This window comes from Hydractinia symbiolongicarpus, chromosome 13 (assembly GCF_029227915.1).
Source record: "Hydractinia symbiolongicarpus strain clone_291-10 chromosome 13, HSymV2.1, whole genome shotgun sequence".
NCBI classification, from domain to species: Eukaryota; Metazoa; Cnidaria; class Hydrozoa; order Anthoathecata; family Hydractiniidae; genus Hydractinia; species Hydractinia symbiolongicarpus.
Window position 1 is genome coordinate 11,519,951 of NC_079887.1, and position 18,661 is coordinate 11,538,611.

The following is an 18,661-nucleotide window of genomic DNA, read 5'->3' on the forward strand; positions in this document are numbered from 1 at the left end:
TTCTAACACAGACTCCTCTCTTGAGCTTGGACAAGAATATTGAAACGGAGGCAGTTTTTCCTCATTTTTCAAAATATGTGTCAAAAAAATTGTCAAACATTTAATGCGTTTGTTGTCTTGTCTCAACATATTTTGATTAACACGTATTATAATTTTGTACACTTCTATAACTCACGAACGTTTTTTAGTAAAGTGAGTTTAGATTCAATCGAGTCAAGAAGTCACTGTGTCTCACTGATAATGCCCGACGATGGGTACTAGTGTGGACTTGATGAGACCTTTAATTACAAAACATCCACACAAGAGAGCAATAGTTAAATTGTGACAAAATATATGCGTTAAATAAACGAGTGACTTGCAGCGGATTGAGAAAATTACGTATACGTGCAAGAGCTTTCGTTTTTTAAGAAATATCCCTGCACACTTGTTTCACATGTAAGTTAAAACGTAACTTTAAGTCTATATAAACCCCTAAAAAAGTTAAACTCTATTGGAATTCAGAATACCAACTGTTCCTACAGAAAAGGATATTTATCAGGACTTGCAACCATTTCATTCTGACCAAACTATTCAATAATACTTAACGTGTGGCTTCCTAATTACGTTGTCTATAGTTTTATCAGAAACATATAGGGTGTTATCTGAGACGTATAGGTGGTGCCAATACATTTATGTAAAGCGCCACAAGCTGTTTCAATCTGAAAAGTATCAATATCATGACATACAATTTAAGGGTCGTCTATAGAACTTGCTCATAGATTTTTTCAAAATGTCCTTTTAGCATATTGCTTAATCATTCTGGCTAAAACATTAGTTGATGAAGTTACAAAACCTGCCATGTTGGACGTTGGGCGACGATTCTTTAGCACCAATTGACAACTAAAATGTCTTTGATAGTATGTTACTACTTTATGTGGCACCTTTACAATTAGAAATGAGAAGTCATTTGTTTTATCGAACAGGCATTATGAAAACGTCCTATTGGGCTATGGTAACGTCTAAATACAGAAATTATGTTTTTACACCACCAAGCTCTTTTTTTCGTGCAGAGGGTGTTGGAAAAAGTGATGCAAACAGGTTCCACTTTAAGAATGTTTAAAGAGATTGAAAGACAAAAAGAGATCAGATCAGCTAAGAAGCAGACGTTTTTTAATATTGGAGATTTTGTCCTCATGTTGAGTTGATACATTGAGATGTTTGGAAAATAGGTTAAGAAACTGTAGTGTTATTGGGGCAAAGTCCATAGGCAGACCGAAAAAGACCTGGCAGGAGGTAATAAGGACAGACTTAATCCCAAAGAATTAGAGTTTATAACTAACAAAGTCTAAATCAGATTGGAATAACCCGTCCTACCCATGCTAGTATGGAAAATGGATTTTAAGCCGATGATTACGATGATGACGAGAAAAAAAAAGTAAATAGAATTCAGGTTGCTAAACTCGTCCCCAGTGCCTTTTGTCTCTTTTTTTTTCGTCTCGCCATTCAGTAAAAAAAAAAGAGACAAAAGGCACTGGGGACGAGTTTGTCAGGTTGCTACATTCAGTACTCTGAAGTAAACACATCATAAAAAATTGTATTTTATTTGACAAAATGGGATGGGTTCGGGCAATTTGGGTCGTTGTTGTTTCTTGGACAATATGGATCAGCTGTAAAAACACAGGTCGGATGCTACGATGGCCCATGGCACTTCTCTGATTAATAAAACATGATATTGTTCCAAACAAAAGTCCTACTGTTTTCAGCTTAAAACCCCAGCCAGATGTTTATATAAAGTATATTCTCATAAAAAAGCATATAGTTTGCTTGGGACACTACCATGATTTTAACGACTCGAAAAATAAAATTAACTACTCTGCTATTGATCTGAATTGATTAATAATATTATTTTATTCATGCACATGCCATGGGACCTGCTGCAATATAAATCTATTGTTTAATTGAGCACATGTTAGCTAAGTGTACTTCTCGCAAAAAATGTAAAATATATAGACCATTGATGAAAAACTGCAGACCAGATTTTTAAATTTAGTTGTGAAGAGAAAGTGTAGCACCTCATGCAGAGAAGTGTTAAGTGCAAAATACAGAAGAGAAGTGTGAGAATACAGAAAAGAACTGTTTGGATCATAGAAGAGAAGTGCTTTTGAATTGCACGAGAAGCGAGCCAAGAGGGTTATCGTAAATGTGTATACGTAACTAAGCATTCTTCGAGATGATATCGAATTCAGTTTCTCTCAAACAAATGTCAGAACAAATAAAAATCAAATCCACCTGTGAGGCCATTTCTGCTCAAAAAATGTAATTCTCGATATTGAACAAACTTATCAAAAAGCGCGTCAGTATTCTGACCATAGAAAATCGTATGAGACTCAGCGTAATTTTTCCCACATTAACTATTCCGATTTCCTGGTGGAAAAAAAATTATGCTGGACGTCCTGGCTACGTTTTCTCACAAGTTTAAATAATCCTCGCGTTACGTCAACATTGTACCAAGACTCCCAGCCGGATTATGTCGTCCCATAACGGTAAATAGGTGCATTGTGCCAATTCATTAAACTTAACTACTTTGCTATTAGGTTAAATCAATACCATGGGTGTAAAATTGCGGACCAGATATCTAAATTTAGTTCAGAAGAGAAAGTATCTGGTCACATGCAGAGGAGTGTTAAGTACAGAAGAGAAGTGTCAAAATACAGAAAAGAAGTGTGAGAATACAGAATAGAACTGTTTAAATCGTAGAATACATCCTCGTTGTGTTCCACACAAGGTCGGGCCTTATACAAATCGGGCGGTAGCTTTCGCAGCCCAACTTGGACAGTTTTTGACCCACGTAGTGCATATTATTAATAATAGATAGGACATTTTTAAGTGTTTTATTAGTAAGAAATCATTTTACCTTATACTGTATTGCAAAAAATTGCTTTTTGGTCCAGCTTTGTGCAATTAAACCAAAGTAGGGCTAGTTAAAGAATATGGTCGTTCAAAACCGTGATTTCGAGGAAATAAGTGTGCGCATGCGCGGTACATGATAACCACGTCATTGGTATTGGAAACACTCTCTACTATCTTGTTTTATCCACCACATAACTGCAGATTATATCTTTTTTTCTTTTTAAGATAAAGATTGATGACCATAGACTACTATTTCGTCTGGGGTTGCTACCGAGAGGCGAGGCTCACAATTTGCTAGCTAAAGAGCACTATTGCACAACCTTCTGACGCGAAGTTTTGCCCAAAAACAATTTTCTCGATTGCATGTATCCCTTGGCAAGCGTTCTATCGTAATCTTAACCATGCATGGGTTTTTATTTTACATTCTACATTCGTTTTCAAAATAAAAATGAAATAAATACTATAAAGAAATGTCAAAAGGACTCTAATAAAGAAAAGAATGAAATAACACGATATTATATTTCGACAGTCACTGCCACTTTTGTGTTGTAAAGGAAAAAAGACTTTCTGTAACCTGGTAGCTAGCTAGCTAGGTCTAGTAATAGTATTTCTTGTGACAATGGTTGGTTTTAATTAGTTTTCCAGAAGCCAGTTATAGCTAAACTTGAATGCAATAGAGCTGGCCACCTACACATTTACTAAGGTTATGTGCCCCTCCCCCTAGTGGAAATAATCCACGAATTTTAGTGATTTTCTGGGCTAGCTAATTTAAAGTTTTATGTTTATTAGTATTAGAGTATTAGACTAGCAATTGGTTACAAAATATAAAATACATAAAAAGAGGGATTATAGAAAAGTTACAAAACCACAATCGATGCCAAGTAAAGTTCCCGGTGCACTTGTTAAAATTACCGTTAATCCGGAAATTCTATTTTGGACATCCTTTAGCTTTTAGTTGTCCATTAAAAGTTCAATTTTAAATAACAAAGATTTTTTTGTTTAAAGTCATAAACACAAAATAAATTAACAAATACATTTTTCTCTTTACAGGGGCTACACTTAAAGCATTGTTCCCCTAACAGAAACAGCACCACTAAAAATCGTTGAAAAAATTCCTGACAGTTCGTCTACTTCCTCGTGTAAAAATGTCTGGAACAGTTCAAATTGCCCAAATATAAAACTAATTGTACGAAACAAATCGCCAAATAACTATAACAACGCCAGTTATGATAAAATTCTTTTAGCAATGACAAAAAAACCTAACAGACTACGGAAAACATTCCAACGACTATTACAATTACTCTTGGTAACTATTATTAAGTTGCCGTGGATATGCATTTAAGTTTAAGGCCAGGGCCAGGGCCTTGTTCAGGCCGTCTAAAAATATGAGAGCTAACAAGCCTCGGTTTTTTTTTATTATAACTTAAAAATGGCTACGCACCTCTGCCCTTATTCCAAAAAAACAACAAAACCCTGATAAGCCTCCAAATTTATCGCTTGCAAACCCGCTTTGCGGGCCGTTATAAATTTATTTCATTAAGTTCAGTTCATGCATCTTTCATTCGAAAAATAGTACAAGTTATAAAGTAGTTTAATAAAGGTTTTTCATATGAGGCGAGCCAGCTCGATCAACCGAGCCAGCCCACTTTCATTTAAACAGCACGGCAAAATAAATTAGACGCCAAATTCATTGTTTACATTGGTTAACCGCGCTCTGATTGATCTAAAACTAGCAGCGAAACATCTAGCCGCGAAAAAGTAGGAACCGTTTCTACTTTTGAGCTGAGCGAATATTTCGATGCAAAATCAAAACACACAAAACTGCGCATGCTCAGATACAATTCGCCGTCGAATTCGCTGTTCAATTCGTTTCGTGAAAATCCCCCTTTAAGACCCTAAAGCTTTGGGGAGACGATACGATTTTTTTATCCGCATGCAATGCGATTTTGTTGCATTGCAAGGTCAAAAAGTCGCTCTCGTCTCGCCACCTGTGCAACAATTTATATGCAACAAAGTTATCACTTTCTTCACTCACAAACTCAATATGGCTGTGCAAAGAGCAGACTTGACGAGGAAGATGAGGAAGAAAGAAGAAGAAATAGAATATGGACTCGACCATGGATCGTAAAATAACAACAATATGGTGCGTTTCATACTATATTCACTGACTTAAATCTAGATAATATAGCCTTCAAGAACTATCTAGGTTGGAAAGAACACAATTTCAATTGTTGTTACAGAAGGTCTACAAACATATCATTAAACAGGATAAGAATATGTGTGAGTGCATAAAACCGGAAGAAATGTGCTGTCTTACATTGCGTTATCTTGCTAGTGGAGAATCGTTTCGTTCATTAGAATTTCAATTCCGAATAAGCAAAAGAACCATATCAAATATTATTCTTGACGTATGTATGGCAATAATTGAAGAACTGAGAATTGAATATTTGACGACACCAAACACTGAAGATGCCTGGTTGGATATTTCCAAAAAATTCGTATTGCGTTGGAATTTTCCGAACGGCATTGTTGCTATAGATGGGAAGCATATTATCATCGAGCAACCGTCACACTCTGGCTATCATTATCAGAAATATAAAGGTACTGACAGAATCGTTTTAATGCGTATGATAGGCCCAGAATATAAACTTCTCTTCGTTAATGTAGGTATTAATGGCAGAAATTCTGATGGTGGAATTTGAGGAAATCGTGCATTAAAGTTTGCATTAGAGTCCAATAGTACTAATGTCCCTGCTTCCACACCATTTCCATTCTCGTTTTTGATCTCTCTGCTCATGCACGTACGGAGAGAGTGGAAAGTTTTTTCAAGTACCTCTATTGTATGCTTTCCATCAAACAAAGAATATAAACTGTCTTTTACTGCTGATCTTTTCTGTTTATTGTGTTGATCTGGATCGTCATTTTTCCACAGTACTGGATTTTCTCGATAAAAATGTATGAGTTCTCGTTTTTTTTGCTCGTTCATTTTCAACTTTTCTTCCACACAAAAACAATAATTCTTTTCCTACGAACTTTTCGTTATGATTATTCAGCATTATCCAGAAAATGATTGGAGAAAATCCGTATTCTAATTGATAGATTATCATTGTGCAGCAAAAAAAATGTTGCAAACCATGGGAGACGAAGCAACGACCTGAAACTCTGCTGCACGTTGTCTGCAACATTCAAAAAAATGTTGCAAAAAATCAAATCGATTTGGTGTCTATTTGATCGATCAAATCGATCAAATAGATACCAAATCTAGCTACCATTACAGAACCCCTTCGAGTATTGACCAAGAAAGATACCAAATGGAAATGGAAAACAGAGCATAAAATAGCATTCAACACCCTTAAGCGTCTACTCATATCCACCGACACACTAGCACATTTCAATCCACACGCAGAAACCCACGTCATAGCTGATGCATCATCAACGGGATTAGGTGCACTGATATCTCTAAGGCAACCGGATGGAACATTGAGGCCGGTTAGTTACGCGAGTCGCTCACTTACACCAGTGGAGAAACGATATAGCCAAATCGAAAGGGAATGTCTGGGAATCTACTTCGCAACCCATCGTTTCAAGATATATCTTTACGGCATGAAGTTCACTGTCTCTACGGACCATAAACCGCTAGCGCCACTCTTCCGCGTTAATGCTAAACCACCGCCCCGTATCGAAAGATGGATGATGTACCTAACACCATTTTCATTTGACGTTCAATACCAACCAGGCGACGATAACGCATCGGATTTCCTATCACGTTCAAATCCATTACCCTATGACCATAAGGACGACAGCAGGGCCGGGTCCTACGTTTACGCTATGCTAAAAAGTACTCTACCAGTTGCAATCTCCAAGTCCGAATTTAAAATAGCTTCGAAAGAGGACAAACGACTTACTGAATTAAAAGATTGCATCATCACCGGTTTGTTCAAAGGCAAATTTAAACAAACCGCTCCATGGAAACCACACCTGTCCATCAAAAATGATGTCGTCATGTTTAAAGACCGAGTGGTCGTCCCTAAAAAGCTGCGTACCAGAGTTCTTCAGTTAGCACACGAGGGACACCAAGGTATTGTTCGCACAAAACAACAACTTCGCTCCAAGGTTTTGTGGCCAGGCATGTCCAAGGAAGCTGAGGAATTCGTTAACACATGCCATTCCTGTCAAGTCACTGAACCCCTGACACCCCATACACTATTGGAGATGACAAAAATACCTCGAAAACCTTGGTTGCTGCTCGGATGCGATTTATGCGGTCCATTCCCGAAATGCGAAAATCTACTGGTATGCATCGACTATTACAGCAGATATCCTGAGGTGGAAATCCTACACAAAGTATATACACACGCCATTACAAAGAAACTCAGGAAGATGTTTTGCCACTACGGATCCCCAGAAGAAATGGTCACAGACAATGGGCCACAGTTCATAAGTGCCGGCTTCAAACGTCTGATGACCGAGTTCAACATCAAACACCGAAAAGTCGCTCCATACCACCCACAAGCAAATGGCGAGGTGGAGCGTTTTAACCGGACACTGAAGAAATGCATCCAAACCGCCGTAGCTGACGGTATCGATTGGCAAATCACATTGGAGAACTTTTTATTGTCCTACCGTTCCACACCCCATGCCACAACAGGTGTGGCGCCTGCTGAGCTCCTATTCGGCCGTCCCATCCAAGATAAGATCCCTACAAATGATACATCACATCTTGATTCGACGCGAGTGGAAAAGCGAGATGCCGACCTCAAGCTCACTAGCCGTTGGGAACACAACCCCGCTGAAGTCACGAAGGTTAAAGGGAACGCTATTGCCCTTCGCCGTGATGACAAGTCATTCAAGCGAAATAGCATTCATGTCAAGCCATTTCGCAGTTCAGGCAAGAGAGTGCACACATCTGCAAAGTGGAAAACAATCAGCACCAGTTTAGATAAATCAGATGTGGATTCAATTACGACCGAAACACCAGATACTAACGAGGTCGAAGGTAGCACTGACGAAAACGAACCCGAACCATCCTTGCCAGAGAATTACCCTGCCGAGGTCGAGAATACCGCTGACGATTACGAATACGATTCCGAGCCACCGACACAAGAGAAAGAACGTGAGGATGCCGAGGAATCCGATGCCACCATACCGTATGATATCTCGGAAGAAGGGGAGACGCGCTCAATACCGAAATCGCGGAACCACAAGCAGAGCAACCTCACCAGGCAGTCAAGAGCACACACAGGAAGAGAAGGCCTCTCCAGGATATCTAACTGACTACGTCCGTGGGGGAGAGATGTGGTATTCCGAAGAGACATAAACATCCGACATGCTCACATAGACATCCGACAGGCTCTGCCGTTGTTCGGTAGAATAGCGCGTACGCATGCGACCTTGTTAGTTTTAGAAAAGATGGCGTCTTCCAGTACACACGCGTTTTGATTTTTCCAAGATTTCCATGCGTAATTAGGGATATTACATGACCCAAGCCTGAACCTTGGATACGAAAAGATTGCTTTTAAACCAAGGAGAACTCTTCTTCGAGCTCCAGTTCCTGTTACTTCCTCTGTGAGAAGAAAGAAAACATGCGAAGCTCCAGTTATAACAGAGTCACTAGCACACATCATCAAACAACAGTGATAATAATAATAGTATTATTTTTTTTTTGTCACCACAAACATCTCCAGCAATGACTTTTCATGAACACGACTACAGTTTGTCGGAGAATGTAAAAAAATGTGAGTCCTCTGATGATAAAAACAGCGTAATTCAATCCATGGACGAGGGTGCCGATAAACCGCATACGCCGTAAAAAGTGCGGGCGTTTTCGGGCCGGCGTTTTAAAAAAAATTCAGGTATTTGCCCGAAAAAACCCGCATAGTCCCAAACAATGCCCGAAAAAAAAAAGATTCACCATAAATGACTCTCAAAGAATTAATTATTTAAAAAAGTATAAAAATTAAAATGAACTAACTATATGGTAGCTAAGTTCTTAAAAGGACTGTTTTTATGGTTTTTGATAAGATTTACTTGATAAATAACTTATACAGTAGAGTCTCCATAACTCGAACAGCCACGGGGAAAAGGAAATCGTTCGAGTTATGGAGACATTCGAGTTGTAGAGGTTTTCAACTTTTAGCGCAATATCCTCCCTTTACGTGAACCAGCTGGATAAAAACGTTATATTTAATCTTAAGTCTAACTTTAAGGGGGCTATTAGGTTAATGAAAGTCAAAAAAATACACTTTTAATGAATTTTTTAATGTTTATTTAGAAAAGAAGTCGGTGATAACTGTTTGCTTACAACTCATATCAAAATCTTTGGCGATATTACGATTCAAGTCCCTCAGGGAAGCTATCATTTCTTCTCCAAAATGTGAAAAAATACTCAAGTCTTCGAGGACGTTGATAGCTGTACGCACTTGCTCGGCCGTTGGTCTTGTGATCTTATCTTCTTCCTCCTTGTCTTCTTCGTCGACCTCTTCTAATTCTTCGTCTTGAGTCCCAGTGATCTCAGCAATGATGTCAGCAGTCTTCAGACGCCCATGGGATGTACTGACTTCAATGTCATAATCAATGAAATCTTCAGTTGATAAGTCAGGATCAATGTGGTCAGGAAACCTTCGTTTTATGTAAGAGAGTTCAGCATCGAGGGTCGGAATTGGGTCTTCTTCTACTTCGCTGGTTAAACTTTTAAAAGGGTCGTCATCTTCGTTGATCGCTCTTTCTGCATCCTTTTGGGAAATTCCTGATTTTCGAAAGCAATTGGTGAATGTTTTGTTGGAAACATCATCCCATGCTTTCCTTAGCATGTACATAGCTGCAAGAATCGAGAACTTCGGAGTCGATTTTTCCTCGTCCAAGGCTTTTATCAATTTCCGCACTGCTAGCGATCGACATTTTGCTTTCAGGGCGCGGATAATTCCTTGGTCCATAGGTTGGGTTCGGGACGTGGTATTTGGAGGAAGAAAGATCAATTCTACCCATTCCAGGTTTTCAACATGAGGATGTGCGGTACAATTGTCAATAATCAAAGCAATTTTTCGCTTAGACACAGAGAATTTTCGATCAAGCTCGCGTACCCACTCTTCGAACAGCTCTCCAGACATCCAACTCTTCTTTTGCGAACGGTATCGACAGGGTAGTGTTTTGACACCTTTAAAGCAACGAGGGTTGGCGGACTTGCCGATTACAAACATTGGCAATCGTTCCCCCAAGGCATTACCAGCAGCTAAACCAGTAAGTCTAACTTTGCTGTGTTTTCCTCCAGAACACTTATCACCTTTCATATGCAAAGTTTTATTGGGAAGGCATTGAAAGAAAAGCCCAAATTCGTCGGCGTTAAAAATGTCTTCCAGAGGATAGCGGGAGAGAATGGTTGGTAATGTTGTCTCCGACCATGGCGCTGTCATTTCCTCAGTGACGGACCGTGATTCTCCAGCGATGGTTTTGAAGGATACTCCATACCTGAAAGGAATGGATGAGAAAAACGTTTATCTCTGTAGTTGTGATTAGTGTAGATGGAGCTTTATATTTTGTTTGATTCGAATCATGGAATTTTAAATTTAGAATGCCATGGCCATGATTCGAATAGAAAACATTCGATTGTTACCATGTTTTGATTTGTGAAAGAATTTGAATAGAAAAAGATTCGATTTTTACCAAGTTTCGAAGTTTTGACGAGTGAAAGAAAGCGTGGAAGCCATGAAAGTCCAACAAGTCAAAAGATTAACAGACATTATTTGTTGTATAGAACTTCCTATCATTAAACTTATTACGTACGAAATCGACGCTTTTGTCATGGGGTATCATGTTTATAAAAGTAATTGGACACCCTCTGTTGGAGATGAATTTTATGGTTTCATGGAACCAACAAATAAAATGGATAAATATGCAGTTGCAGTCAAGAAAAATGATGGAGAAATCATTGGACATCTACCACTAGGAAAGTCAGGACGCTTTGCAAAAGTCATATTTTACTTTCTGAAGAATGACAGCTTCAATGTTTGCAAAATAACAATTACTGGAAAGTCATTGAATGCTGGTGATGGATTAGGGATGAAAGTCCCATGCAAATTATCCTTCCTCTCTGAAAGACAGTCTATTGATATTTTGAAAAAACAACTACCAAAGCTATTGTAACATTTTTTTAGATTTTATCTTCACGAAGATAAACAAACAAAATCTTAGTCAACTAACCTGGTTTTCCATTTAGCCATCCCCTGAGAAGCTTGAAATGACTCGACACCCAACGCTTCGGCAAACTCAAGAGCTTTCTCTTTCAGCATCGGGCCACTGATTGGGATATTCTCACTCCTCATCATAAGTAACCATTTATGAACAGCTTTGTTCACATCTTCGAATTTTTCTGGCTTTGATCTCTTCGATGTTTGCCCGTTGTTAAACTGCTTGTAAATCTTTTCTTTATTTTTTTTCCAAGTTGACAGGGTGCTTGGAGGAATTTTGAACTCTTTTGCCACATCCTTTGGCGCAGTACCCTTTTCCAACGCTTTAAGAGCTTTGTACTTGATTTTGCACGACTTATTGTCAATTCGACGCTTTGATCCTGCCACAGACGACATTGTTATGAGAGTGTCTTTCTTTTGAAATTCTTTAGATTTTCTCGAAAACGTTCGAAAAAGACGTTCGAAAGGTTTGGATGACGCATCATTAATCATTCGAATTAATAATAAGGCCTGCAAAACACGTATTAACAAGATTTTTAGACCCAATTTATCAGGAAAACTGTTCGAATTTTGATTATGATGTCAGAAAATTCGAGTTATGGAGAGAAAAGTCTCCAAGGGACAAAAAAATTTGTTCGAGTTAAGGGAAGATTCGAGTTATGGAGGTTCGAGTTGTAGAGGTTTTTTTATAAGAGTTTATTAGGAAATTTTCACTGTGCCAACGAATTTGTTCGAGTTAAGGAGAGATTCGAGTTATAGAGGTTCGAGTTATGGAGACTCTACTGTATATAAACTTTATTACCTTCTTTCTCTTCAAGCGCGTTCTTTCAACTGTCGTCCGCCATGTTTATGTTACAAGGTGTTGCATTTCGGGAATGTTCCGGGCGAGTTCGGGCGTGTTCGGGAAAGTGCGGGCGGTTTCGGCGGACAACCCTCAATTTAATTCGAAAAGTCGCCCGAACTCGCCCTTATACATGCGGGCGTTTGCGGCTTATCGGCACCCTCTTATCTATGGATAGAAAGGTTACTGCCTTAACGCTGCAAAATGAACGATTGCAAAGTCAAGTGTTTACCCAAAAAACAAAACACAAGCTCCATTCAGCTGGAAACAAATCAAGAGTGATGATAAAATGAATTTCTACACTGGCATAACCTCTATTAAAGCTTTCCATACAATTTTTCGCTTGGTTTATCCCTATGTTCAACATATGAAATATTGGCATGGGTCAAAACAATTCCGAAAAAAAGCAAAAGTTAGAAATGTCAACTGGCGATTCCAACCACAGAAAATGACAAAAAGATGAATTTTTACTCACATTAATGAGACTAAGATTGGGTCTACTAAATGAAGATTTGGCAGGTCGTTTTGACATATCATGCACATTATGCTCCCAAACTTTTCAAATATGGATACGATTTCTGAGTGCCACTTTGTGTAATGCACTGGTAAAATGGATACCGAAAGAAGCTGTGTTAGAGCACATGCCAACAGTGTTTAAAGATTGTGTTGAATCTTTCATTGAAAGATCCAAATCCCTTGAAGCACAAACCCTGACTTGGTCAGATTATAAACACCATAATACCATTAAATTCCTTATTGACATTTCCCCAACAGGTTACATAACCTATTTATCTTCTTGCTATGGTGGAAGGGCTTCAGACAAATTCATTTGTAATGACAGTGGCTTCTTTGAATTGTTGGAGCATGGTGACGAGGTCATGGCTGACCGAGGATTTCAGATTACAGAGGAATTAATGATGCGACATTGTCGACTTGTTGTACCACCTGGTACACGAATGAAATCTCAGATGACATTTGCAGAATGCAGTAAGACAAAAACGGTGGCAAACCTCAGGATTCACGTGGAAAGAGCAATTCGTAGAATTAGGACATTCAGGATTCTCTTGACTGTTATACCTATCTCAATGCTTCATCACGTTGATGACATTGTTTTTACTTGTGCCACTTTATGTAATTTAAAACCATTGTTGATTCAAGAAAAAAAGAAGGGAAATAGTAGATATTTACTTATTTTTTGTATATATTTATGGCTTTTTTGTATTCTTGAAAATGTTTTTGATCTATTTATGTGTATATATACATAATTGCCTTATATATACTTAAAAAAAAAAAAAAGCCTTGATGGTCTAGTGGTTATGACACCCGACTGTTTCAAGTGGGTGACCCAGGTTCGAATTCTGCCCAAGGCAATATATTTAAATTATATTTAAAAAAACACGAAAGTGCTAAAAATACTATAAATGCTGATAATTGACCTCTTTTTATGTATAGACAAGTCGTTAATCTTTCTTCAACCAGAAAAGAAACTTTTACACCTGAATCATCTGGTGAAAGGTAGTTGATAGAGTAAGGACATTTAATTTCTAAACAGCTAAGCTCCCAACAATCACATTTAACGATAGCATCAGGACTTGCACCGATATATGGGATTTTCTCATCAAGAAATAAACCACAAACTTTATGAAATGGGTCATTGATCCTTTCTGAAGCCCTACAATCAGCTCGTAAAATACAATATTTAGAGGCCTCAGCTATTTGGTTGTAACTGATCTGACCAAGCCAGCCTTTCTTAAAATAACTGTACGCTTTCGAAGTTTTATAGTCATTGAGGTCTTCACTTCCTAAATTACTAGGAAAGAAGGTCAGAAAATTAAAAATATTGCCATAAGATAACATGGGGCATGATGTGATTGCGTCATCTTCACCCAACCAACCACAAGATTCATCTTTGAGAGGGTCTAAAATCACTTGACCAGCTTTGAAGCATAATTTTGCTTAAGGTCTTCTTGAACTTGCCGGCTGTTTTGACAACCTTTATATTGTTTTCGCCGGCTATAAAGACTCTGGCAACAAGTTCATGCTTCCTACCACTAACATTTAGTCCTCTCAGTCTTAAATAGCTCTTTAATTCGCTAACATTTATTTTTTCTATTAACTGATAGTCCATTTTCTGATTTCACTACCGGAACTGTCCCCGCTAAACTTCTTCCCAGTCTCCTTAACGCGCATAAACAAGAATGGTAGCTACACAGACTAAAACGGTGTGTTCTAGGCATTTTTGCCTTTTTTTTAAAAGTATTAAGTCTTTACCTAAAAATGCCTGAATTCATTCACAAATCTAAAAAACACTTGATTAGTTATAGCTATAGATAGCATAGCACCATTGTTGTATCTTGGAACCCTATGGGAACTTTGTCTGTAAACAAGAGCTCCATGACTACATGTCTTCTCTATCTAAAGTAGTAGAAGTTTTTTTGGAGCCTTGTACTGGAAGGGCAATAGGACATAGGAATAATTAGGTGGAAAATATTACACTAGGTCTCAAACGGTTTTTCTGCAGCCATAATTCTAACCAAACTTTTTGATTGGTTATTTTTATTGCTTTTTGCTCATGTGGCCTTAATGCCTTTGCTTTTTTAATAAATTTGACTATGCATTGATCAATTTCTTTTTCGATATATTTATATGCATCACATGGATGCCTACCTACTATGGCCTGTGCCTCCAATGCCCTGCCTACCCCTGTTTCATGTCTTCGCCGTACCAATGGCTATTTATTCAAATCTATTTCAAAACAATACACAAATTTGATATGAAATATTGATATTGAGCAATACGATAAAGAAAAATGTTTTTGTGCTATTCTTCTAAGTTTCCCAGCCATTTGCCCTTAAACTTTTTGCTTTACATTCATCTGTGAAAAATCACTTATCAGTGGTGCGTTTTCATCTTTTAATGGTGTCAAATAGTGTATTATCTTGCTGTATCTGCATCAAACATGCAATAAAATTTTTGTTTGTTTAAAATGTTTTCACCCATTTGTTACTTCTTCTTGCTTCTCAGTGAAGTTCATTTCTTCTTCAATTTATTTATATACATCACATGAATATAGATCACTCTCCTTTGATAAACTTCAGTCGACCAAACAAAAAAATAGAAAGCAATCCTACTTTTGAATTTGATCGAATTCGATGCCAGATTGATCTTGATCGACATGGATTCTACAATGTTCTGTTTTTGTAACATTGATACAATCAACGTCAATTGATTTGACAACATTCGTTTGAGTGGAAACCTGTCTTAAGGTTGAGCATTTTCTATTTTGACCTCAAATTTTTTTTCTTTTCTCATTTCTTCATTGTAAAATTCTCCCACATTATCACTCAGATTTTGAAAAATGTACTAAAATATAACACCTAAATACTAATATCTTTTAACTAATTACTTCCCTACATTTAAACTAAACAAGCAACTAGATTATCCTGAATGTTTTTTGTCATATAAAACCCTTTTAAATCTGTTATATCTTGCCTTGATTATCTCGCTGGTCTTAATTAGTATATATATATAGTATTTCTTTACGGAATATATTTAGTTGGGCTGTGGCTCGAGACCAGTACACACATACATAGCAAATTGATTAAATGAATAAGCAAGCAAGAAGCAAACAATGAGTTTGGGTTTTTAAGACTTTCTTCAAAACTTCCTATAGTTTGCAACCTTTGTGCTAGGCTGGACACAGCTAGATTTGTGTCCGGGCTAAGCCCTCGGAAAATTTCTATTTTCTCACAAGCCAATGGATATGCTTCATTTTTTCATTTCATGCCAATTTAATAACCAATTTGAACAAAGTTTGTGTTCTTCGCGTGGCCAGAACATTCTGCGTACGCCATGACTAAAAGTGGTCGTTGTAGCTTTGTTGATTTAGCTGGGGAGCTAAACATTCTTCTTTAAATTCGTGTATTTTATTAAGTAAGAATTTTTTTATTGAATTTTATTGAAACCTTTGTTTTTTTCTTTTGGAGCATTTTTTGAGAAAAAATTGACCCTGGGATTTAACGTATAACTGGTATAACTGACTAAGTAACCCTGTGCCAAATGGTCAATTCCAACGTCACAGATTTAAACTGCGTACCCAAGCTCCCTAAGTACTGGGAAGTCATCTAATGACCTTTCAGGCCAAAATTGGTATTTGTTGAAAATAAAGTAGTTTTAATTTTTGGACCAATTTTGGCCTAAAAGGACATTTAAGGTGGCAAGAAACCAAAATTTTGATGTCACCATCATTTTAATCATCACCTTCATCATCACCATCATTATAATTTTGATTTTTGTCACCTAAATGTCATTTAAGGCCGAAGTTGGTACAAAAATTAAACTACTTTTGACAAAATTTGGCACAGTTAACAAAAAAAATATGCCGAAAATGATTGTGAGATCAAAATTTTGTTTTTTTGCCACCCTAAATGTCATTTTAGGCCAAAATTGGTGCAAAAATTAAAACTAGTTTAATTTTAACGAAATTTCGCACAGTTAACAAATAAAGTATGCTGAACATGATGGTGAGATCAAAATTTTGATTTTTTGCCACCTTAAATGTCATTTTAGGCCAAAATTGGTTCAAAAATTAAAACTACTTTATTTTCGACTAAAATTGGCACAGTTAATAAAAAAGTATGCTGAACATGATGGTCAGATCATAATTGTCATTTTTTGTCAACTAAATGCCGTTTAAGACCATAAACATTTCAATTGCAAGACTTTCAACCATGAAGATTAGGAGAGCCGCTATACCATTAGTCGCTCGATTATCGTGTTTGGGGTTCACAATTTAGAAACGTCCCCCACTTCCCTACCGCAAAATAAATGCGCAACAAGAATAACCTCAGAGTCGGTATCGAATGCGTAACATTCTTTGCACGTGCGTTTTACATAGCGCGTGTCGGTTGATTTACATGTGCGAATCATCGTCCACCTTCTCAAATACTCCTGAAAAAGGCTGCTATATACTGTGGCTATATTCTCCCTTATTAGAATACTGTGGTTAGCTTCTAAATTTTTGAACTTAAACCTAACAAAACGTAAAGCAGAAAAGGGAGAAAATCACGCTTAATTGGCCATTTATACAAAAACTTTGAAAAACTCAAACTACTGTCTTACCGGAACCTCTCTATAACTTGTACGGTTAACGATTCCCTGTGACTGTTCCAGTCATAGAGAGTCCACTGTATAATTATTTTTCATAAATAATTTGTTTATTTGTATATTTTATATGGCTAGCCTCATATATATCAAGGGATATACCCTTTCCATTATTTCCAGGAGGGGCCATGGCTTAGTTTGGGAGTCCTAGGAGTATTTAATGCGCATTTTAAGTTACACAGACAGCCCTCAAAATAGCGGTCGGACATCGGACATTGTTCGATCCAGGCGCAAATATGTTAGTTCTGGCCTGTCATTTTGTCCGGCACGTTTCTGTAGCTATACATCTGCCCTATTAAAACTTGGAAAATTAAAAATTAATTTAAAAAAAAATTAAGTGGATAAAAATTATAATTTTGGTCCACTTTGTTGCAGCGGGTTAATTTAAAGGACGGGTGACCCCGGACTCTAACGACTAGTCTCTTTAATAATAGCCGTCGTCTGTCTGTCTGTGTGTCCGCGAAAGCCGTGTCCCGTAACGGAAACACGAAGTTTTTAAAATGTGCACCAATACCAAATGCAGTATATTTTTGTACACTTGTTGCAACAGGTTAATTTAAAGGACGGGTGACCCCGTGGATTTATCCACGGGCTAACGACTAGTCTCTTTAATAATAGCCGTCGTCTGTCTGTCTGTCTGTGTGTCCGCGAAAGCCGTGTCCCGTAACGGAAACACGAAATTTTTAAAATGTGCACCAATACCAAATGCGGTATATTTTTGTCCACTTTGTTGCAACAGGTTAATTTAAAGGACGGTCGACCTTGTGGATTTTTCCACGGGCTAACGACTTCTATATTATAATGCCCGTAAGCGTCTGTCTGTCCGTCCGTCTGTCACGCAAAATGGTAGCTTAGCTGCGACGGGCGAAACCGTGGATTTTTCTACGGGCTAACGACTAGTCTCTATTATAATAGCCGTATTCCGTCTGTCTGTCTCTGCGCGGACCCCCCGCTGAGTTAGGAAATGATGTTACGGAAACACGAATATCAAATGCAATACATTTTTATCCACTTTGTTGCCACGGGTAAATATAATGGACGGGCGAACCCGTGGATTTTTCCACGGGCAATGACTAGTCTATATAATAATAGCCGTATTTTGTGTGTTCAAAAGGGTTACCGATATTCCTTTGATCTTTCCGCGAATTTTTAGAAACCAGTATGTACACCTGTGTAACACCATTTAACTGTACTAAGCGCTCAGTCCGGTGTCACGATTAATTTTTTAACTTTTACAAAAACTTATTCCGAAAAATAAAATAATATTGAGCGATTGTTTTTGCTATGACGGAGTCACAACGGTTGTTAACTGTGTTTTTATTTCAGCCTTTGTTGCGGATAGTTATTTTTTAAAAGATATGTTACACAGTCGCAACACTATAATGGTGTGTGCGCTTCACTTGATTTACGACATACTGCATACCTGTACTAAAGCGCTCCACCTGACTGTGTCGCACAGTTTGCAGTTCTTTTTAAGAGCTCCTTAGGGCGTTCAACAACGGTTACTTGTGGCTCATTCCGGCGATGCGGAGCAAGTAGCGAGACATACGGAAAATCCCCGCGGTCCTGCAGCTTTATTTCGGAT

The 18,661-nt window shown here is 37.8% G+C and overlaps 2 protein-coding genes across 2 annotated transcripts; one reads left to right on the forward strand and one right to left on the reverse strand.

Moving 5' to 3' along the window:
• Positions 1–9,152: 9,152 nt before the first annotated feature.
• Positions 9,153–12,295, reverse strand: LOC130623070 (tigger transposable element-derived protein 6-like). Its single transcript, XM_057438572.1, has 3 exons — positions 12,146–12,295; positions 11,086–11,582; positions 9,153–10,353 (listed from the first exon to the last, which is right to left on the reverse strand). The coding sequence occupies exons 1-3, from the start codon at positions 12,293–12,295 to the stop codon at positions 9,153–9,155; spliced, it is 1,848 nt and encodes a 615-aa protein (XP_057294555.1).
• Positions 12,296–12,392: 97 nt separating this feature from the next.
• LOC130623071 (uncharacterized) lies at positions 12,393–13,224 on the forward strand. Its single transcript, XM_057438573.1, has 2 exons — positions 12,393–13,089; positions 13,211–13,224. Exons 1-2 carry the CDS (start codon positions 12,393–12,395, stop codon positions 13,222–13,224), a joined length of 711 nt encoding a protein of 236 aa, XP_057294556.1.
• Positions 13,225–18,661: the final 5,437 nt, after the last annotated feature.

Excerpts from the sequence above, each read along its gene's own strand:
- LOC130623070 (XM_057438572.1), bottom strand. The coding sequence starts at position 12,295 with ATGCCAATATTTCATATGTTGAACATAGGGATAAACCAAGCGAAAAAT. Across the intron at positions 11,583-12,145 it reads GCTTGTGTTTTGTTTTTTGG|GCCTTATTATTAATTCGAAT; the intron begins GTAAACACTTGA and ends CGTGTTTTGCAG. Across the intron at positions 10,354-11,085 it reads ATGGCTAAATGGAAAACCAG|GTATGGAGTATCCTTCAAAA; the intron begins GTTAGTTGACTA and ends CATTCCTTTCAG.
- LOC130623071 (XM_057438573.1), top strand. The coding sequence starts at position 12,393 with ATGAGACTAAGATTGGGTCTACTAAATGAAGATTTGGCAGGTCGTTTT.